The sequence below is a fragment of the Chelonia mydas genome, chromosome 3 (assembly GCF_015237465.2).
Source record: "Chelonia mydas isolate rCheMyd1 chromosome 3, rCheMyd1.pri.v2, whole genome shotgun sequence".
Lineage (NCBI taxonomy): Eukaryota > Metazoa > Chordata > Testudines > Cheloniidae > Chelonia > Chelonia mydas.
This window is the reverse complement of record NC_057851.1, coordinates 9,216,654-9,240,190: the sequence shown is the minus strand read 5'-3', so window position 1 is coordinate 9,240,190 and position 23,537 is coordinate 9,216,654. Positions and strand designations below refer to the sequence as shown.

The following is a 23,537-nucleotide window of genomic DNA, read 5'->3' as shown; positions in this document are numbered from 1 at the left end:
GAAGACAGGTTTGTATTTTTAAAAATCCCTAACTATAGGGCCTATGGGCCTAATTGAAATATACACCGTACAGTGCTGCCAATTCTTGTGATTTTATCTGGATCCTATTGATTTTTGGTAATTTTCTTAAAGTTCCAGCCTCTGGAGTCAAGTGACTACCTAAGAATCTCAGCTTTCATTAAAAAAAAAGTCATTTTTTAGCTACCATGGTTGCAGAGAAGAGATTGAAAGTGTGAAGCAAGTTCACCCTAAAGTTTCACAAACCAGAAAGTAAAGAAAAAGAACCCAACATTTATTCTTTCAACAACAACAACAACAACACCTCGTGATTTTTAAAGCAATTCTCATGATTCTGGGGGGCCCCAATCATGGTTTTTGAATGTGTGAGGTTGGCAATACTGAAGAAAACACATCTCAGGTCTTTTATTTCTTAGGCTTTTTTGATGGCTGAACTGCCTAGATTTTGAGCTTCTCAGTCAATTCACATTAATTGTCTTGTCTTACTGGAATAAATTAATTATTCCAAAACTGTTCATAAAACTGTGTTGTAGCAAAAGAGCACTTTTGAAAATCCTTCCTCAGTCTGGAAAAAATAAGAACCTCACCACCCTGTTTCTTTGAACCTTCCCCCCAGACTAGAACTGAACCCAACCCCAAACCAAGCCGTTCTGGTTGTGTGTGTGTGTGTGTGTGTGTGTTTTGAGATGGAATGGAAAAAGTCCCTGTAATATATCACTGAAGTATTTTTCATTTTCACTGAGCACCTTTGTACTTCTGCCTTTTGGCCGGAAGCAGAAGTGAAAGCTCCACTTCTGAGGGAAGCTGTTCTCATTGTGTTTCTGGCTAGACTGGAAACAGGAGATGACAAATCCCCTCAAAAGCCTGCATTTGAGATTTCCAGACTGATTTTGCAGACTTGAGAATAAAGCTGGTTGGGAATTTTCTGTCAAAATGGTGCTTTTCCCCCTATAGAAAATGCAATTTCTGCAAAATCGTTCCATGGGAAAGACTCACGAGGCAGTCAAATTACAACTCCCATGAGGCTCCACAGCTCAAACACAAAATATCTGCCAGTTTAATTCTACCAGTGCAACACCTTTGTGTGGACACTCTTACATTGGTTGAAGTTTATTCCTTATTAAATATAAGCAGTCAATATACAGCACTCTTCAACCTATTTCAGAAGGGCCAGCATCAATTTAACTAAACTGAGTTACTGAAATCAGCGCAATTTGTGTGTGTGTGTGTAACTGACTACTGAATGTATCTTACATCTCCTGCTCACTGCCCTGTCCACAGAGGATATGAGTCTATTACAGCCATTGTTAATGCAGATTAGCTCTTTAGCTCAAGTTGTACCAACTCATGATTTTATTTTTGGAGGTCCCTGGTTCAACCCCCTGTGTCTAGACCTTGCTCCACTTGGCCAATTAACAGAGAACATGTTTTCCCTTATGGCTGTTGAGCAGAGAGAGAAATTGACGACTACCAATATTTACATCGAATCCTTCTAACAATTTGTCTACTTTGCCACCCCTGAGCCATGCAGCTAAGCCGGCCTAAGTTTTAGATGGAGACCAGGTCTAGATGTACTAATAAGGAGCTAACAGTGCATCTGTGTGAAAATTGTAAAAAAATAAAACACAAATGAATTGATGATATTAGAACTGGTTCACCCAGTCACCGCACATTGTCTTGCAAGAACCCCAGAGGAGGAGAAGGAAACAGAAAAGTGATTAAATGTAAAAATCTTACCTTGCTCTGATGGTTGGTTTAGAGGCGAGGTACTAATATGTTGTCTGAACTTTGGGAGAAACAAAAAAAGTCCATTTGTTACTTTGCTGGACTAGGGGAAGGACCTGCTTTGTGGCTCAAAAGTCACTCGCGGCCTGATCCTAAACTCATTGAATCCAATGGGAGTTTTTCTATTGCTTTAAATGTGCTTTGGAACAGGCTCTTTATGTATTTTCATGGTGTTAGCATATTTTACTATGATGCATTCAGAACTTGTTTGCTCATGTCCTTAAATAACCACTGGTCTCCTCTCAATTGATTTGGATGATCATAGTGGAGTTACCTGCTTAACTAGATTCCAAATGTTGCCATGCTATGTAATTCAGTTCATTGTTGCAAGATCTCTGTTAAATGATGCACGATGCAATCAATGAACCTGCTGAAAAAATTTACAAAGCAATATTACTTCAGGCAGAAAACCAGGAAACTGCCATAATTGTCTCGAGGTTCATGGAATGTCCTTGCTCATGAATATCAGGGTTAATTATTTACACCTGATTTAAATTTAAATTTATTTAAAGACACAGATTTAACTTTAGATGCCTAACTTTAGTCCCCAAGTTTTAGGGGTTTAATCCTTCTGCACTTCAGTTTTCCGTTTGATAAAATTATGTCATTTAGAATTTCTCCAGGTTTTCTCAGCCAGACAACAGAAAACAGCAAAGGCTGGGTGGTTATTCACCTAGCTAGCTGTATTCTTCCCAGATCCAGTCCATTCTCCACCTCGATATAATGCACAGCGTCAGCAAATGATTGTGCCAGACATCCATCTGGTCTCAACCCCTCTTGTGTCTACAGCAGTGGTCTTCAACCTTTTTAAGCCCCAGATCACTTTCTGAATGTAAGGGCAACCCAGGGTCCACCCCGCCCCTTCCCCAAGGCCCTGCCCCACTCATTCCATCCCACCTCTCTCTGTCGCTTACTCTCCCCCACCCTCACTCACTTTCACTCGGCTGGGGTAGGGGTTTGGGGTTTTGGAAAGGGTGCAGGCTCTGGGCTGGAGCTGAGGGGTTTGCAATGTGGGAGGGGGCTCTGGTCTAAACCTGGAGCAGGGGGTTGGGGTGCAGGAGGGGGTGCAGGGTTGGCTCTGGGAGGGGGATCAGGGCTGGGGTAGGGGGTTGCGGTGCAGGAGGGGGCAGGGGGGCTGGCTCCAGGAGGGGGCCCAGGGCTGGGGTGCTGGCCGCCCACCGGGCGGCACTTACCTTGGGAGGTTCCTGGTCAGCGGCGCAGCAAGGCTAAGGCAGGCTCCCTGCCTGCCCCGGCCCCACACCACTCCTGGAAGGGACCAGTGCAGCCCCGCGGCCCCTGGCGGGAGGTGGAGGGCACGTGGTTCCGTGCGCTGCCCCTCTCTGCAAGCAACGCCCCTGCAGCTCCCACTGGCCACAGCTCCCCGTTCCTGGCCAATGGGAGCTTCGGGGGCAGACCCGCTGCACCACTGGAGATTGCGATCGACTGGGAGATTCTCTAGGATCGACCAGTCAATCTCAATCGACCGGGTGATGACCACTGGTCTACAGAATCTACCCATGTAGATGCTTCCAGGGCCTCTGAGCACCTCACAGTCCTGAAGAGGTTTTATCCTCACACCACCCCTGTGAGGGAGGGGAGCATTAACCCCATTTTACAGATAGGGATCTGAGGCACAGAATAGAGGAAGTCTGAGGCTCAGCCAGAAATAGCACCAACGTCCCTGAGGCCCAGTGCAGCACTCTAGCCACTGGTCCATCCTCCCTCACCTTTACAGAGGAGGTGGCCTGAGTTGAAGGGAACTAGAGGGCTCACGTTACCGCTGGCAAACACAAGTGCTGCCCTGCTGATTTCAGAACTATCTGTGCCGCCACGGCTACGTTATCACAGGACACAGAAAGGAAGTCACAAGCCTCTTACTTACCGGGGGCAGGGGTGGAGGAGGTTTCTTCCTGGAGAATACCTGAGGTTTTTGCCTATTCGCAGCCTCACACTGCTTTTGTGGCGTGGACTGGCGGTGTTTGCTCCCATACAGTCCCATGCTGTGAGAGAGAACACAAATGAACACGTGATGGGGCGACTCACGGAGTCAGGTCCTATGCAGTACAAGTAAGGGTGGTGTAAGCAGGTCCCAAACTAAGATAAGGACAAATGGTAGGAGATGGGAACACAGGGATGAGTGAGAGGTACTTATAAGACCCCCATTATTGTAATACCTGAGAGCCTCACAGCAGGCCTGCAGGATTGAGAAGCACTGTTCTCTGCATCTTACAGATGGAAAACTGAGTGACTTGTCTAAGGTCACACAGGAAGTCTGTGGCAGAGAAGGGAACTGGGTATGCATCTCTGAGGCTAACACCCTAATCCCTGGACCATCCTTGCTTTCCAGTGGCCCAAGCCTATACAGGCATTCTGGGGCCGAGTGTTTGGAAGGTATCAGAGGTTTTGTATAGAGATGGTTGAAATGTTTGTGTCAAAACATTCTTTGCCAAAAAACGGCTTTCTGACCACAACCTACTTCTTTGCTTTGGTCGAAATTTTCTGCTTTGTCGATGATGGGGGGCGGGGGAGGGGAGAAATCAGGTTTAGGAAACCCAAACATTTCTACTGAGAAGTAAATTGTTTCACTTTTCAGATACCCCAAAGATTTTTCAGTGACAGGTTTTTAAACACCTCCCCTTCCCTATATATATATTTGAAAGAAAAAAAAAGCCAGCAAAAATTGGCATTTTTCGACCGGCTCTAATTTTTTAGTTTAATGCAAAATCATCTCTTGTCCTACATGCCTAAGCAGGAGAATAAGGGCGCGTAGATGCCTTTACAACCCTGCATGGACTATGCCCCCTGCAGGGGTGGGAGAATAGATTCTATAGGACTGCTGCTCCCCCTCCCATATGGGTGGGCAGCAGGAGTGGGAAACGGGGGGCTGCCCTGACTTTGCTTGTTCCCCTTTTGCTGATCCTGCATGGAAGAGGAAGGATTCTGCTACTTGTATAAATCAGTAGCAGATTGAATCCTTACCCTGGATCCAGGGGGACAAGCCGGGAAATGAACTCTGACTCTGAGAGTCTGCTTCGGTGGCAGGGCAGCTACTGCTGCCTGCAACTCAAGGCAGCTTGTCAAGTCCCACACACTCAGCAGGACTACTCGGCGTGAGACAGGGTGGCAGCATCAGGCTCCTAGGTTGTAAGATCTTTCGCCCAGGGAATCCACCTCTATTTCCGATGGTTAGCATTATACCCAGATATGGCGCTGATGTGATGACCGACCTCTTGGCTGACACACCGGGGATTGAACAAATAAGAGCGTGAGATGCACCTTGAGAGAAAGCTCCCTAGCTGGAAGCTTTAATGACTCATAGCCTGTGTGGATTGGCACAGAGGGTGACCTGGAACACACACTCCCCAGTGGGTTACACTATGAAGGGTAAAACATCTGTAAATTACAAGCTGATTTTGGTTTCCCCGTTGGCAGCTGCTAATCAGTTCTTCAATGGAAACAACAGGAAGAGGGTAAAACAGACAAGTCATCTGATTAACCAGAAGATGAAAGCTTCTCCATGTGAAATTGGAAAAGAAGCATCCGATGAAGTGAGCTGTAGCTCACGAAAGCTTATGCTCCAATACATTGGTTAGTCTCTAAGGTGCCACAAGTACTCCTTTTCTTTTTTCTCAATAAACTATGGAAATCCAGGGTGCACAGAAAGCGTGCAGTGTTTCTAGTTACATGATGGTCCTGAACTTGTGGGGTCAGATGCTGATACACTTGAGGAGTAGGAGGACTTGTGGCACCTTAGAGACTAACAAATTTATTTGAGCATAAGCTTTCGTGCTCAAATAAATTTGCTAGTCTCTAAGGTGCCACAAGTACTCCTTTTCTTTTTGCGGATACAGACTAACACGGCTGCTACTCTGAAACTTGAGGAGTAAGTTATGCTCTCCGTGAGTAAGGATATCAGAAGCTGACCTGTGCGGTCCTTTTTATACACATGGTTCCCAGAGAGCTCCACCAGTTTTAGGACAGATTCTGATGCCCTGACTCCAATTGAGTAGCACATTATCCATGAATCACCCCAGGATTGCCAACCTCCAAGGTTCAACCTCCACAGTTCTGATTTAGTTGGTGTTGGTCCTGCTTGGAGCAGGGGGTTGGACTAGATGACCTCCTGAGGTCCCTTCCAACCCTGATATTCTATGATTCTATGATTCAAATGTCATGTGCCAGACCCCAAAAAATCAGTAGACGGACTCAAAAATCATGTATCAAAAAGCCATCTCTGTGGTTTTGGTTTCTCTTTGAGCTCCCCTCACCACCCAGCATCTGTGGGACATTACCATGCTGCCCACTCTCCCAAAATGGATGATTTGGGCCCTGCTCCAGGAGCTCTGGTGGGGGGACCCCGCTGAGAGCAAATCACATAGATTTACCGAACATGGTGCCCAACTGTGCGGCGCTACCAGCTTCCCCTCACCTCCAAAACTGTAATGACCTCTGTGCCCACCCAACCTCATATCTGCCCATCCCAGCTGCAATTATGCACCCCCAGCCCCACATCAACACTGCCCACGGCTGCCCCTTCCGCCTCAGCACATCCCTGCTTCTGGGGTTCTTCACCCCAGTCTCCCAGGCCTGCCGGAGCTGCTGCACCAAATCCCCCGTCCCCACGTTCTCAGGTCTGGATTTGAAGGGATGGGGGGAGAGGAGCAGAGAGCAGACTGACGCATTCATCGCAGGAGGAAAGGGGGAAGCAGAGCCACCCTGAGCTGCTGGGCTCATTTGGCTTCCTCTCCCGTTCTGTCCCATGGGAATGGTGCCGGCTAATCCCCCTCCCCTACCAAAAAGCCCAGGGGGGTGGGGAGAGTTCTGCCCACCTCCTGCTGCAGCCGTGATTGGCTGCTTTCCCCCAGGAGGCGGGGAAGCTGAAGGCAGAGAATCAGAGGGGGGTTCCCTTGGGCAGAGCTGAAATGCCTGAGAGGGTGGGAGCTTTTCCCATCACTCCCAGAGAAGGGCGCAATTGGCGTTACTTGCAATGAAACCGCGAGAGCTGGCGGCACCGAATTCCCGTTGACTTCACAGGGCCTGCTGTGAGGAATGGCTCACCAACTTGCACGAGGGTGGCACAGTCTAGCCGTGTATATATAGAAATCACTTTGCCACTGATATGCAGCCGTCTCTGGGGTGGAATCTGGTGGCAACTGAGAGCAGGAAGCCTCAGCATACAGACTTGACTTAGTTGGGGATTGGTCCTGCTTTGAGCAGGGGGTTGGACTAGATGACTTCCTGAGGTCCCTTCCAACCCTCATCTTCTATGATTCTATGAGTTCCAGCAAGAAGGGGAGTTTCAGGTACACCAAATCTAAAAGACAGAATTTGCCCGATGGGGCGGAGCTTCCAGCTTCCCCCCCTTTGGCAAGATGCCCTGCTCTTGCAAAAAGTGACTTGGATTCTTTCAATGCGCTCGGGTAGTCAGGACCTGAGTTTTTGGATGGTCTGTGTGACAGTACAAAGCCCCCTAACGCCACCAAGGACATTGGTTCAATACTGACTCAGAGGAGAAAGCTTCACTTACTCAGACACCTACTCCACTTCCTTCAGCAGCTTGGGCTTTCTTTGGCAGTCTCTCATCCAAGTATTGGCAGGGCCTGACCCTGCTTAGCAGAGCTAGGTGATTATTAGGAGCAAATGTGATCTATTTATTGAACTTGCCCCATTCTTCCCACTTGTGAATTGTCCATGAACGGATCATGATTGTAATTAATTTGCTCATTATCTGAAGTTGTCGAATGCGTTGTGCAAATACATTTCAGCCTGTGTGTTGAACTACTTGCCACATGTGGTCATTTGAGTATTTGATATTCAGAATTTGCTCTTCAAGTCATGTTACTGGTCCAGTAAGCCATGAGGCATTGCTGCTGATCTTTGGTTGGATCATAGATCTTATTTTTGCTTGGCTTAAAACCATTCACTTTCCTTCCGGATTGTCTAGCTACCTTCAGCCTCATTCTAAGTGTGTATCTAGCTATGGTCTCCACCCCTGTGGCATCTGAGCACCTCACTATCTTTCAATGTATTTCTCCTCAACACTCCTTTGTGAGGTACAGCAAGTGTTATTATCCCCATTTTACAGACAGGGAACTGAGGCACAGAAAGACTAAGTTATTCGTCCAACATCACACATAAAGTCTGTGGCAAAGTACAGAATTAAACCCAGGTCTCCCATGTCCTTGCTTAGTGCCCTAACCACTAGACCATCCTTCCACTCAACATGGAGGATATCCAGGCAAAAGTAAGTGGAATTGCAGGCAACCAGGTGTATCTGCACAAATATAAGTTCCTCCCCAAACAGAAATGGCTGCATTGAACACTACTCGGAGACGGAAAGTTTATGGGTCTTAACAACATAGAGGAGGTGCAAAGAGGGCCCCAGGATAAACAGAGATGGCAGCGCCTGGTTTGTCTGATGGCGTAGGAAGGTTTCACATTTAGAAATGGTTCTCACAAAACTACGCAGAAAAAGTGAACAAATGTGGCTCCTCCTAGATGAGAATTGGAATTTGTGAAATATTTGCGAATAATTTTCCCCCGCTCATCATCCCGCCCTACTTTTTAAGAGATGTAAGAAGACGAGAGCCGCAGGCATTTACAATTTCTGACCTGATTCAAACATTCTGGAAACACTCTGTTTATACTCTTGATTTGCCGATATGCCAGTCCTACATGAAGATGACTGTTGTGCAAAGCGCTCAGATAGATAGATAAGAGAGAATCTGTCAGGTCTCCTGTGAGGTGCTGAGCCGCCAAAGATGGTCAAAATGTCTTTTCATTTTTTTTAATTTATTTTATTTTATTTTTTACAAAAACTAGGTTTTTGGTCAACAAATAGAGTTGAACTGAAATTTTTTTTCACAAAAAATTGTTTTTGGCAAAATTGAGTTTTTTAATTTTGAAAAAAAAAATTTTGCGAGAGGTTTGAGATGTTTTGTATCAAAACAGCTGGAAAATGCTCCCCTCTCAATTTTTTATCTCTCTCCCCTTTATTTTCCGCTGAAAAAGAGGGGAAGGAGGTAAAAAGATGAGACATAGTGTGTGTGGAGGGAATATTCTGATTTATTGATTAGGGCTGTAGAAAAACACCCAAAATATTTATAATACATTTAAATTGGTATTCTATTATTAACAGTGCAATTAAAACTGCGATCAATTGCAATTAATATTTTTAATCGAGTTAATTTGTTTTGAGTTAATGGCATGAGTTGACTGCGATTAATTGACAGCCCTCTTATTTACCTTTTCCCACTTGAAAAAGTTGAATTTTTTTTTTAAAAAAATGAGAGAAATGGCAAGGGAGACCCACTTTCCCATACTTTTAATTTTTTCTTCCACTGGAAAAGTGTGAAAAAAGTAATATTTGCGGCTGTCAAATGATTAAAAAATAATCGCAATGAATCATGAGATTAAAATAATACTCGCAATTCATTGCAGTTTTAATCACACTGTTAATAAGAGAATACCAACTGAAATTTTTTATAAATATTTTTGGATGTTTTTCTACATTTTCAAATATATTGATTTCAGTTACAATACAGAATACACAGTGTACAGTGCTCACTTTATATGATTATTTTTAGTACAAATATTTGCACTGTAAAAAAGATAAACAGAGGGAAAAAAAATTCAGTTCACCTCATACAAGTACTGTAGTGCAATCTCTTTATCGTGAAAGTGCAACTTACAATGTAGATTTTTTTACATAACTGCACTCAAAAACAAAAGAATATAAAACGTAGTGCCTACAAGTCCACTCAGTCCTGCTTCTTGTTCAGCCAATCGCACAGACAAACAAGTTTGTTTACATTTACAGGAGATAAGGCTGCCCGCTTCTTATTTACAATCTCACCTGCAAATGAGAACAGGTGTTCACCTGGCACTGTTGTAATATAAAGTGAGCACTGTGCACTTTGTATTCTGTGTTGTAACTGAAATCAATATATTTGAAAATGTAGAAAAACATCCAAAAATATTTATAATAAATTTAAATTGGTATTCCATTTTTGTTTAACAGTGCAGTTAATTAATTAACTGTTAACTCAAGTGGTTAATGCAAAACAAATTAACTAGATTAAAAATAGTCACAATTAATCAATTAATCAATCTATATGCACTGTCAATTAATTAATTATCAGACTATCACCTGACTAGTTAATTAATTAACAACTAATTAATTAGAACTATTTTTTAATCTAGTTAATTTGTTTTGAGTTAACTGCTTGAGTTAATTGCAATTATATAGGCAGCAGAAAATGTTACTCTGCCACCACTATAATATCAAATAAATGTTTTTTTTCTACTTTCTTTCCCTTTTCCACTTATTTCCCCTGTCCCCACCCCATTCCAGAAAGTAAATAAGTGAAAAACCAATAACAAACAAATTTTTGAAAATCAAACTGTTTTTGGTGTTTGGAACCAAAAATGAAACACAAATTGCAATCTGAAATGAAAAGTTTCATTTAGTTTGGAAGCTTTCTGCAAAAGAACCAAAATTTGGCATCAGACAGTTTTGAGCCAAAAGAATTCGTTTGAAATAACAGATTTTCTACCCACTCAGGTCCATGGGAGTTGAGGGCAATCAGCACTGCATGGGATTGTTATGTTCATGGCATACACATAGAGCTGTTAGATAGAACCATAAATACTCTTCCTGGAAGGTTGTAATGTAGCGTGACTTTATTTTTTTAGAATTCAGAACACACAAACCCCCCAAAACAAAGAGAGAGAAAGCAGGCTACTCCCCAAAACAGAAAGGTGCAACTCACCCGGCCTTACACTAGGCTGGCTCTCTGCTGACTGACTGATGCTACTAGGTAGGGCCCAGATAACACACTTCCCTTTAGACGCCCCCCCACCCAGCCAAAAATCCCTAAAATTTAAAGTGACAGTCTACAATTTTAACACAGATTTTAATATACCCCAACGATCAGGCTCCTACAGTATGCCAGAAAAAACACAAAGGCTACAGACACACTGATTATTTATACAGCACCATCAAAAGATGCCATGTGCTTCACAGAGTAACAAAGGATATGTCTACACTGCAATAAAAGACCCATGGCAGCTGGCTGGGGTAGCTGACTCAGGTTCACGGGGCTCAGACCCCATGTGGGAGGAGGGTCTCAGAGCCCAGGCTCCAGCCCTAACCCTAACATCTACACTGTTATTTTATAGCCCTGCAGCCTGTGCCCCGCGAGTCCAAGTCAGCTGAGCCGAGCTCTGAGACTTGCTCCCGCGGGTTTTTTATCACAGTGTAGATGCACCCAAAAGGATGGACGTCCATTGCAAGAGCGTATACCTCTTGGTGCATTGACCAGTGCAGATTTTCGCCCTTGAATCCCATCTCATTCCCAGCCCAAATGAAATAAAATGTCTGCGGCATTCTTGCTGCAAAAGGTATCACCCGCCCGGCAGCTTTTGAGGCCCATGTTACAGCACACGTCGGTGGAGTGAGGTCGGAAGGAGAGGCACACCTCCTGAAGCTCAGCACAGCGTAATTCTGCCCACAGCAAGGAAGCCTGCGTTACTTTTAGAGACACAAAAGCCTATTTAATTTAGCCCTCAAATACCTCTTCCAGCCGACAGACATTTAAGCCTTATTGCTGCTGGGCATTCAGGCGCCAGGACAAAGCCCCGTGAGTGACGCCAGTTGACCTTACCGTGGGGTGAGCTGCACGCACTGATCATGCTGCGCTGATGTAAAATGGTGTCTACACTGATATGGCTAATGTGGTGGCTAAATGCTCAGGGCCAGATCACACTGATTCTAGATTCCACGGCTAAAAGGGACCATTCTGATCAGCTAGTCTGGCTTCCAGTATAACACAGGCCACAGAACGTCCCTAAAATAATTCCTAGAGCCGTTCTTCTAGAAAAAACATCGGGGGGGGGGGGGGAGACACGGACAGGGTAAATAAAGGTCAATGAAGCCGCGCTGATTTATACCAGTTGAAGATCCAACCCTCATTGTAGACACATGTATCGCACAGCAAGCTTGATGACGACAAGAATGGAAACAAAGCACTTTCATAAGTAGTTAAAGCCCACAAACCATTTGGGGACCAAAACCTCAACGGTGAGAGTTTCCAAAGTGCAAGGGACTTAGGTACCCAACTTTCAATAGCCGTCGTCAAACTCTGCTAGACCCTTTTGAAAACCCCACCCTTGTCCTTACTAAGTTTTTATTCAGGCAAAGCTCCCATCGATTCAACTGAATCAGGACTGTGGGGTTCATCCCATTGCGTTTCTGAATGTCCATCATTGTAATATGGAGCTGGCCTTGGACTTCAAGTCCAGGCAATGACTTCCACACTAAAGAAACTAATCTACTTCTCACAAGGAGAGCTAGGCAAATAATGGATCTTTCAGCTCACCAGCAATTTCAAAAAATAAAACCAAAATGAGTTTCAGGTTGAATTGAACACATTTTTGGTAAATCGAAAGTAAAAAAAAAATGTTTTGGGTCAAACAAAACAGTTCAAATTTTGTATCAGTTTTGAGCATTTAAAACATTTTTGATCTTTTTAAAAATGAAATGAAAGGAATTTTTGAAAAGAAATCTTGTTTCAAACAGAAAAATCAAAATGTTTTGACTTTTTCTGAAAATTTTGTTAGTTTTTTTTTTTTCTGACTGAAACGATTTGGCAAAACTGACACGAATTCACAATATGTTTCGGTGTCGACAAAGCTGCATTTTTTGCCCCAAAAAAGTTTTGTGTAAAAACCAGATCTATTTATAATGGGTCAGTCTTGGGCTGCTCCACCACTCAACCAGGAACATGCTCATCTGCCCGCTCTCCGTGGCATGTTCCTGTAACCCCCATTCACCACAGTGACCGTTGCTTGTGGGACTGTCTGCATTGACTTTTGCACCTTCTTGTTTGTCAGCACTTGGTTTTCGGTAAGGCTGGTGTTTTGGTACAAGAACTTCAAGTGGGAAGTTGAAAGGAAGTGGCTAAACCACTGAATCAGCTGATGACTTTAAAATGAGACTGGAAACTGAGTCAGCAGTGTGCCCTTGTTGCCAAGAAGGCCAATGGCATATTGGGCTGTATTAGTAGGAGCCTTGCCAGCAGATCGAAGGAAGTTATTATTCCCTTCTGTTCAGCACTGGTGAGGCAACACCTGGAGTATGACGTCTAGTTTTGGTCCCCCCGCCCACTACAGAAGGGATGTGGACAAATTGGAAAGAATCCAGTGGAGGGCAACAACATGATTAAGGGTCTGGGGCACATGACTTACGAGGTGAGGCTGAAGGAACTGGGGTTATTTAGTCTGCAGAAGGGAAGAGTGAGGGGGGATTTGATAGCAGCCTTCAACTACCTGAAGGGGGGTTCCAAAGAGGATGGAGCTCGGCTGTTGTCAGTGGTGGCAAATGACAGAACAAGCAGCAATGGTCTCAAGTTGCAGTGCAGGAAGTCTAGCTTGGATATTAGGAAACACTATTTCACCAGGAGGGTGGTCAAGCACTGCAATGGGTTACCTAGGGAGGTGGTGGAATCTCCCTCCTTAGATGTTTTTAAGGCCCGGCTTGACAAAGCCCTGGCTGGGATGTTTTAGTTGGTGTTGGTCCTGCTTTGAGCAGGGGATTGGACTAGATGACCTCCTGAGGTCTCTACCAATCCTAATATTCAATGATTCTATGGAGACTGGAGACACATACTATGTTTCTGAGGTCCATGTAAGGTTCTCATTACCATAGAACAGTGGTTTTCAACCTGTGGTCTGTGGACCCCTGAAGGTCTGCAGATTATGTCTAAGATTTCCCAAGGGATGTGCACCTCCATTCAAAAAATTTTAGGGTCTGCAACTGAAAAAAGGTTGAAAACCACTGTTGTAGAGGAACAAACACTCTACTGCTCCCACTGAAGGGCACTGAAGTTTTTGTCTTTGACTTCAATGTGAGCAAGCTCAGCTCCAACAGAACCATGAGGGTGGACAGGAAGAATAACTTAATAGGTCTTCTCCATCTCTGATTTCTGTGTGCTAGATTCAGGAGTCCACTCCAGCTGCTTGGAGCTTCCAGAGCAGTGCAAAGCAACTGGGACAGTCTCCCTCTGGACCGACACACTGGGGACCGAAATGGGGCTAAAAGCGTAAGCGGTTTGAGCTAAAGAGCCAAACTCTGTATCTGGGGGCTGCACCAACGTATATCCTCGTGGATTGGCCCAGAGGGGACCTGTAACACACACTCACTAGTGCATTGCACAACCAGAGCATAGTGGTGAATTTGACCCTATGATTCAATGATATTGTTCCTGTCCCAATAGTGCTTTTGGGTCCAAGGATCAAGGATTGGGCCCCCTTGCACGAGGCATTGTTCAGGCCAATGACAAAGGAGACAATCCTCGCCCCTCAGAGCTTACAGTCCAGGTGCCAGCTAGCACAAAACACGTGGATGAAAGAGACAAAGGGATGTTGTCTGGGATCACAAGGTAGCAATAAAACAGAGTTTAGCCAAAAAGCAGAGGTCTCTGCTCACCTGTCTACCTCACTCTCGTGAAATTGTGCAGTGGTAAATCAGACCCCCACCGCATTAAACACTCCAAGGTCTCTTTTGTTGTTTGCAGAGCTGTCCGTGTGGTTGCATTTTATGGGCCAGATTCACCAGTCCTCTCCAGTTCTTTTGCACGAGTAGGACAACACAAAGCAGCTGAAAAACCAGCCCATTAAACCCGGGATGCATTGTATCACTAGAGCAGTGCAAAGTAGCTGCAGCATACCGGGGAATCCTGCCCTATATTTTTATCTTCTGCCTCTGAAAAAGAAAACCCTACTTATTTACAGTTATTCAGATATAACGTAACTGGCTTCCATCCCCTCGCTGGTTTTTTGAGTTGCTAAATGATTAGTTACCTAGGTTAAGGCAAGAAAGAGATGTAAGATAATGCAACCGTACTATACTATAAACAGTCCCCATCAGAGACAAGGTCTAGCTAAGGCAGAGAAGGTGGAGTGCGTGACTATCTTCCTGTAGCAGGATGCAGTGGCTGATGTGGTCAGGGCCTAATTTAAACTTTCCCATCTCACAGGCATTGGCATCTGCTTTGCTTTCCTAATGCTGCAATATTGGCCAGCAAATGTTCCTGGGGGGTAGCCTGGGGAAATCCACCCCCGGTTTTACAGGAGCCCTGGGGATGTTTGGGAACAGGGAATTAGTTCTAAACAGGGCTCCAGCTCTGCTGGATGTCTCCAAAAAGCTGCCAGTTCGTCACCGTTAATGGCGGCTCCTTAAGCCAATTGCTGCCCCGACTGGTAGGAGCCAGGCTGGGTGCAGGGCAAATGGAGTGGTGCTGTCCTGCTCCTGCAGGATAGCCCAGAACACGACTGCTTGGTCCTTTGCAAAGGAGCAGGGTGACCCCCAGCTAGCATGTGCTGCAGATGCAAACATACATGCTAGCCTGCTTGAGAACTGGTCCTATCCTATTCGTGATGCTCTGATCCTATCCAGTCTCCCCTTTGCCATATAAAGATATTGGGCCTGATCTGCAGTTTCATATAGGCCTCTTTATGTCATTCTGGCAGTGCAAGGGCTCGTAAAGTGAGTGTCGACATTTCATATTAAGCCCGGGCTCTGACTCAGCTTTGGGCCCAAGCCCCCTTTTGCTCCACACAAAGATCGGTCTGACGCGGGTCAGCGAGCTCTCAGGAGCCGGATCCTATGACTCTGTGAGGTGGGCGGGCCAGACCCTGACTCCTGCTGTGACTCCGGCCCAAGCCCTGTCATTTTGCAGCGTGGATCCAGTTTGAACTGCAGACCTGAGTCAGAAGGTCTGTGTGGTGCAGTGCAGACATGCTAGCACTGCTGTGGGACCCAGGTCCAGCAATGGTAAACCCAGCTTTGCAGGGCAGTGTGGACACTCAAGCATAAGCTTGGAAACACCGAGTCCACAAGCCCAGGTCCCCCACACCTGGGTTTATATTACAGCATAACTATACTGCCTCTTGGGGGCTGAGTCGTTGAGGTGCTTGATCACAGTCCTAAAGGTTGTGGGGTTGAGTCTTGCTCGACCTCACACTGAAAGGCTGACTCTGGTTCCCCCAGCTGCAGAATGGGTACTGGGTTCAGGCAATCAAGGACGGGCAGAGGTGATGCCGACCACATCACACCATTGTGCACCGTATAAAACAGATGCGGCTTACCTGGGTCAGCCCAGTGAGCCATTGGATGGGGGGAACTTTGGCTTGACTCTGTAGATATACCCCGAGAAGGTAGAACTGAGCCCCCCTGCGCAGAGGGTAGAGCTGGCATAAGGAGGGCTCTGTGGTGCCCCTGTTCCCAACTCTGGGGCAGATCGGGGGAGTGGTTGAATGCACCACACTAGGGCTATTCCCTGCCTCCCAGGCTCCATGAGAAGCAGTGGGTCAGTCAGAGCAGCCCAGAGGCTTCTCTGATTTACACCTGGGGCCGGACAGGCTCCTGCATGGATCCATAACCCAGGGAGAAAAATAATGCTTCAAAGCCACCTTAACCTGTGCTCCAAGTGCATGAATGGAGTAACTGCGATTTGGGTTAATTTGGGATCTCTCAAATCACATCAAGCCGGCTTGTTACTTCCATCCAAACAAAGGCTGGTTCGGAATCACCTGTCTCTCAGAGTCTTCCAGCTTTCTCGCTCCAGCAGGTGAATCCAGCCAGCAAAAAACAGATCCACTGGTTCATTAAAGCCTGCTTCAAAAGGTGGTGCCTTCTAGCAGGAAGCCGGCTGGGATGATAGACCGCATGTTCGAGGGGTTAGGGGCTCCAGGAGGAGCAGATGCAAAAGCTTTATGAGAAGGGAGGGGAAAATAAACTCTTTCTCTCCAGAAGTAGAAAAATCTCTGTTTGCCGCCGGTGTGGTTGTTTGCTAATCAAAACCCCTGTCTGCAGGAAAAATTGCTGATTTCACAGAGAACAGCAACTGGCTGAATCCTGCCAGCTGCTTTGCTGAGCAGTAAGAGACTTTTCACGGGCAAGCTCAGCAGGTCCTTGGAGCTTTATTTACTCTAGATTGTACCTCCAGGGATGTAGGTTTTATTTTTTATCGTCTATTTATTGCTAATTAACATCATCAATTAATTTCGTATTTACTCTGTGCTTTCCAAACAAAGGGTTAGATTGTGCATTTGCCCTGCTCTATGCGGCTGTGCAGGGGATGGAGGGAGGGGGAGGGGGAAGTGCCCCAGCAAAGGGGGAGATACAAGCAGAATGCCCCAGGGGGCAGTATTTGCATCACTTAAGGCAGTGGTTCTCAAACTTTTGTACTGGTGACCCCTTTCCCATAGCAAGTCTCTGAGTGCGACCCCCTTATAAATTAAAAACACTTTTTAATATATTTAACACCATTATAAATGCTGGAGGGAAAACAGGGTTTGGGGTAGAGGCTGACAACTTGCGAACCTCCTCCCCCCCCAAGTAATAACCTCACGACCCCCTGAGGGGTCCTGACCCCCAGTTTGAGAACCCCTGGCTTAAGGTAAACAACAGTGTGTGCTCTTGTCCATGCCTATCTTTGCAAGCCAGCAAGTGGGCTATGTGGTTCAGTGCCTTGGCCATGCCCCCTATTGTCTGGCCACACCCCCTTTGGACAAGGATGACTCCCAGGTGTAGTGGCTGGCTCAGGGGTGCAGTGAGTTCTGGCTGCCTCTTTTACTGAGATGTTGGGATGGGGAAGAGTACCTGTCCATCCGGGAACATCCACTCAGGGGCAGCCACAATTTACCCCACAGTGCGTGACACCACCTCCCCAGTCCCAAACAAGACAAGGCGAACAAAGACACAGCAGGACCCAACAGCTCAGAGGAGTTCTCTTTAGGAGTGGAAAGTGCCTACCAGGCATAAGGAGACAAAGGACTGTAGATGCCGTTCGCCACCTCCCCAGAGTGGCAATAAAAGGACCTGGCTTGAAAGAACCCAGAAGTTCAAAGCATCATGTCCTGCCAGGCCCCTTGGGGCCAGACTCTCAGCTGGTGTAAATCACCAGCCATGGAGCTACACCAGTTTACATCAGTGAAGGTTCTGGTCCTTTCGCGTGGGCAGAAATCCCCCATCCTGGGACCTAAGCACTTTGACAAATCCTGTGCAACACCATCAGTCCCAAACAACGACTCGGACAACACAACCAGACCCACCCAGCCACCATTCCCTGACAGCTGCTATATATGCTCCATCTTCCCCCAAACAAACCACCTTGGTCCCTGCACCCCCAAGGGCTAAGCAAATAGCTGGGCCCGATGCCTGCCCTGAAGGCCTGAGTTATCTCAAACCTGGGGAAGGGCATGAATGCCAAGAAGAGCACCCTTCCTGCAGCCCCCCTCTTCTGTGCACATCCAGCAGGAGGGGGAGAAAAGATGGTTTGAGAGGCAGCTTTGCAAACTGTTATCTCTTCCCAGGTTTTGCTGTCTGCTGGGATAATAAAAACAAAGTGTCCAGTTATCCAGGGACTAAAGACCTTGGCAAAATCATGCACCAAGCCCTAGGATTCTGCAGGTTGGGGGAAGAGGTGACTCGATGGGGGCTAAAGACTGCTGTACTCCACCCTCCCACTCTGTCCCCCGAGGGCAGCCATGGAGGGTGGATTTGCAGAGCAGACAACCGTGGTTCCTACCCTCCAGCCCTGCCCATTGAGCCAACCCATGAAGTCCTTACTAAGCTCAAAGGTTCAGTGAAGTCAGCGGAGACTCCAGATTGGGTGTTGCACCTTTTGTTTAGCGCATCTGACGCTCACTGCACCTATTTTAGATTCTCTTCCTCTTTGTCGTGGAGAGTTGAGTAGCTGTGTTTCCATTGCATGAAAACCCACAAACAACTCAGTGAAAATATATTTGGAAGTAAAGAAACGGGCTAATCTTTTTCGGCAAAACTTTCCACAGAAAAATGTTGAAAAAGAAAACATTTGGGGGGGGAAACATTAACTTGGTTATACTAAGCTGGTCTTGCAATAATTCGCACATTTTGATAAAAAGACCATTTTCAATGAAAATTTGTTCCAAAAATGTCGACCAGCTCTAATTAGCCATAAACTAATTCAGCTACAGTATTTGGGGAGGCAGTATGTCCTAGGGGATAACGCACAGGAGTGGTGCTCAGAAGACCTCTGTTCTAATCCCAGCTCTGCCATTGGCCAGGTGGGTGATCTTGGATAAGTCATTTCCCCTCTCTGTGCCTTGGTTTACCCTTCTGTTAAATTTGACAATGACATTTACCACTTTGAGGTGTACTGATGAAAAGCACTCTGTAAGAAGTAGCTGTTATGATTATTTAATAAAACCTGCTGGGCTTTGCCTATAGGCTGCAAAAAGAACTGTTTCCTTTTAACTGAGCGACCCCGGTTCCTGGATTATGAGACAGTATAAAAGGAAGGAGGTGTCAGTTTTCATCAGGCCCTTCACGAAAATTCAATCTATGCAAGTCACTGAGGCATTGATTCTGCAAGTAGCTCTGCGTGGGTGGACCCCTTCCCGTGGGGAAACCCGCGGAAGTCAATGGGGCTCTGCATGGGCACAAAGGGCTGCTCTCTGGATGCAGTTGCAGGGTGGGGCCCAGGTGGGCTAATCCCCCCACGCGTGTGTTACTTTTACTAACACTCATGGAAAGTATGGCCCTGTTTCTGCAACTGACCACATGTGGGTGGATGCCTGGGGGCTGCCTGGGGCCTCATTGACCCCGATGTAGCAGGGGTTTCCCCAAGCACAGCCATGTACAGGCTCAAGTGTTTCATAGATCCCACGGCCAGAAGGGACCATTGTAGTAATCTAGTCTGACTTCCTGTATAACACAGGCCACAGGATTCCAACTGAGGAGAATCCACCATGACCCTTGGTAAATTGTCCCAGTGGTTAATTACCCTCATGGTTTAACATTCACACCATGATGTCTGCATGCCCAGGAGACAGCTAAATGAGGAAGCCCTGCGGGTAGGCATTTGCTGAACTTCTTCCTCCTGAACTTTCATTTTATCGGTTCCACTTAGCTGAAGCCGGGGATGCAGTTTCAGGATAAACCAACAAAAGGTGCTTCACTTGAACACAAGACAAGATTCACCCAGGGCGGGGGTGGGCGTGGGTCTCCTCCACAGCCAGAGAAAGCCCCTGAGCTCTCTGCTCTCACCACAGCTTCACTTCCTACTCCTATGAAAAGGGAAGTTGCTTCTTCAGAACTTATTCTCCACTGCTTAGGTAGGACAGAGTCGCTGTGACTAGATACAGCTGAGAGGTATAAATAGTCTAGTATCAACCCAAGTCCGCTCAGTAGGTCTGGGAAATGAGTAGAAAGTCCACTCAAAAACTTTCTTCTGTTTTGAGACAAGCTCTCTATACTTAAAATGAGAAAACCCACTGGAACTGGCAAAAACCTCTCAAGCGAGCAGAAATATTTTAAGAGCTCCCACTGCTAGAAGGCTGCGAGAACATGGGGTGCTAGGGAACCGCGGTCATGAATGCAGCATGGTCTAGTGCCAAGACCACTCACGTCGGAGTCAGGAGTGCTGGGTCCTCTGCCTAACTGTCCCTGGGGGATCTTGGACATGTCACATAATTTCAACGCCTCTGTCTCGCCTCCCACGCTTGGTCTGTTTAGAGTAGGGAGTGCCGCTTCTGATGGCTGTACATGGCAGAGCATAATGGGGCCCTGATCTCGGTTGTGGCTTCTGGGGCTGCTGTCATATTAATAATAATAAATCTTACTCCTCAGGGAACACCTCCTCCCAACAAGCTAGACTGAGGCTATTTCAGGACAGGCAGGAGGGAGTTCCAGGGCCCTCACAGAGAATGACAGCCTACAGCTGCCTCTCTTATAACCAGGGGAACTCCAACTTGGGTGCCTCTACTGGTCTCATGTATGGGGAGAACTCTCAAAGAGAGAGACAGTGTCTCTTGTTATGGCCCAGGTTATTTAGTGCTTTAAGGGCTGGTACTTGGTACCAACACCTTAAACTCCAGCCTGAGTCCTGCAAGCACCCAGCTCATGGCAAGAGATCCCATTTAGCAAGCAGGCTGTCTCATTCTGCCCCAACTTCAGCTTCCGAATGGATGTAGGGACGTAGCCCGAAGCAGAGCACATGGCAATCATCCTTGGGGGTGACACAGGCATGAATCATAGCAATGAGGTCTGTGGTGGAAAGAAAGGGTCGCAACCTCCTGACCTGCTGTGATTGGCAGACAATTCAGCTGTAGACTCCATGCAACAAGGAGGGAGTGGGTAGGGTGTAGGAAGATGATGAGCAGAATTTAAGGTCAGAAGAGCCAATTAGATCATCCAATGTGACCTCTTGCGTATAACAGCCCATTAAATTTCACCTAGTTACCCCATCCCATAAATAATTAAATAATCATTGGAGCATGGACTTGGGACTCACATCTCCTGGCCCGGTTACTATTTGGGTATTTTATGCAAAGTGAAACAGTGTCAAAAGGAGAAACTGAAAGAGTCCCACACCCGGATACCCGATAGTGAGGTTTGGAAAGATGAGATTTTTATCAGTCAATGTCGATAAACGTTGATCTCATCACACACACCCCAACGGATGAAAAAGTATTTCCAGTCAATTATCAAAATGTGCAGATAGGCAAAATAAGGAAAATGCTGCTTGAGGACTTCCATTAGAGATCGATCGAAGGACATTGACTTTGTAGATGTTGACGTGTGATGTTGACAATTTGTGTTTTCATGGCTCTAAGCTGCACCTTTTGGAACCTCAGTATCTATTATCAATGAATAATGATGGTCTGACACCCCACCATTGTCTGACCTCCCATAATTTCTTGCAACTGTGAACATTTAAATAGATCAATGCAGAAAAAATGCTTAAAAATAAACATCAGCATCGATCGAAATTAGGAAAGATTAAAAATGGAATTCTGCCAAGTCTAGCCATAGCCTGTTGTTAGGGCACTCCACAGCCCTTGAGAGGGAACCCTGGGTTCAAGTACCTCACATGCCAGGTGAGGGCCTTAACCACTGGGCCCCTGCCTGAAAAAGGGGACAATCATGGCACCACCTCCCCTTCCAGCCGCTTGGTGAATCTAGCCCATCATTTCCTTTGCTTTTATTTTAAAAAAAGCTGCACAGAAATTCAATGAAACGTTTCATTTCAAGGCACTGCCACGTTTCTGTTGACCCAGAAGGAAACGTTTGGTGACTTTTCTGATTTGCTGAAAATTCCGAAAAATTTCAGTTTCACGTCGGGCCAAACCAAACCAGTTTTTTTTCCTGGCACTGCCAGCAAACCAAAAAACCCAGCTCTACTCGCTGCTCCCCTGCTTATACATCCCAGGATCACACTAGCTCCACATGCCATGGCATTGCGCTGGCAATGGTTTGCCCATTATGACCCTCAACTCCTTTTCACAGTCAGTGCTTTCCAGGATACTGGCCCCATTTCCAGAGGCTTGGCCCGGTGTTCTTTGTTCCTACGTGTCTAACTGCACGTACTAAAACTCATTTTGTTCGAATGGACCCAGCTTACCAAGCTATCCCTTGTGCAACTCTGAGTGCCCTGGTCTCATCATTATTTACCCATCCGCCTCTTCGCGTCATCATCTGCAGGTCTGTAGAAACACGGTGACGGGGTTGTTCCGTTCCGTCACGCCCACTTCTAGATGGCCCGACAAAGTATTTTTTAAAATGACTTATGATGATGGCTTATTATCGACTCCTCATGGACGTCACAGAAGAAAGGAGCGCCGAGGAGGGGGTTGACTGAAGAGAGGATAGTGGCTGGCCAATGTGAACTGGGAGGGAGTTTCGGGTATATGGGAGCAGTAGACAATTTTGGAAACCATATATGGAAATTTTCCTCAGATATGGGGCAGGGGAGGGGAGAAGAATGCTTTCTGTGGAGATGATGATGTCTTTTACCCTCCCTCCTCCCTCAACCACCTTTTTTCTGGCTGCACAAAAACTGCAGCTAGATTTTCAGCGGATGTAAATTGGCGTAATCCGCCAAACCGTGCCGCTTTACATGAGCTGGGCCATTTAGACGCAGCTGAGGACTTGACTCATGATTGTTTCCTCACAAGCATTGCGGTTTTCCCTCCCACAGCTCTAGGAGGACCATGAGAGTTTACCAGGTCACGCTGGGCTGTATCCAGGGAGAAGCCTGACTTGTGAAACTCAGAACTGAATCCAAACTTCCCCAAAGTTTTGGTGTGTTCAGTTCTGGGGTTTGGGGCTAGACTCATCTGTAGTTCCCATCAGCTGAAGGTAAGCCTGAATATAGAGGAGGCCAGATGCTCAGCCGGTATAGATCATCTCAGCTCCACTGAAGTTAATGGAGCTATGCTGATTTAGGCCAGCTGAGGATCTGACTCATGAGGTGCTAAGGACTGGCCCTACAGCTGTAGTATTTTTGCTATACCTGAGGAAAAGGCAGCTGAGACAGGGTTGAATGAGTTAGGCAATTATGCACATATGAAAAGACCGATCAGGAATTTGTTTTTCCTCTTCAAGTCTCCATTTCACTGATATTCCCACACAAGAGATGATCATTTAAATGGAATTGGATCCCACTTCCAAAAAATAAATTGGTTCCTGAACAGTTTTAATGGGGTCAAGAAATATATCAAAGTCTCAATCAGATTAACATTTCCCTCTCAACTAGGATCAGTGACTTGGCAGGATCTGAGTAAGGGAATTTCTAAGGTCCTTGGAATGCTTTTCTCTGTCTGCTCCCACAAGTCTCCACCTTTCTAATTCTCATCTGAACATATGTATCTCCCTTGCCCAGAGCTCTTTGTTTCTCTCTCCCTCT

General features: G+C 46.3%; 1 protein-coding gene across 12 annotated transcripts in view; it reads right to left on the bottom strand.

The window, feature by feature from the left end:
* BLK (BLK proto-oncogene, Src family tyrosine kinase) overlaps window positions 1-23,537 on the bottom strand; it is a 150,753-nt gene that overhangs the window by 39,108 nt on the left and 88,108 nt on the right. For 10 of the 12 annotated variants that reach the window (XM_043542111.1, XM_043542104.1, XM_043542107.1 and 7 more), the window contains 2 exons: window positions 3,686-3,803; window positions 1,756-1,804 (listed from right to left, as the gene is read on the bottom strand). In XM_043542111.1, the coding sequence (XP_043398046.1) occupies window positions 1,756-1,804; window positions 3,686-3,802 (166 nt within the window). In that variant the 5' untranslated portion in view covers window position 3,803. Of the gene's footprint in view, window positions 1-1,755; window positions 1,805-3,685; window positions 3,804-10,574; window positions 10,657-23,537 lie in introns of those variants that run through there. The other 2 variants (XM_027831065.3, XM_043542110.1) reach the window with 2 other exon arrangements.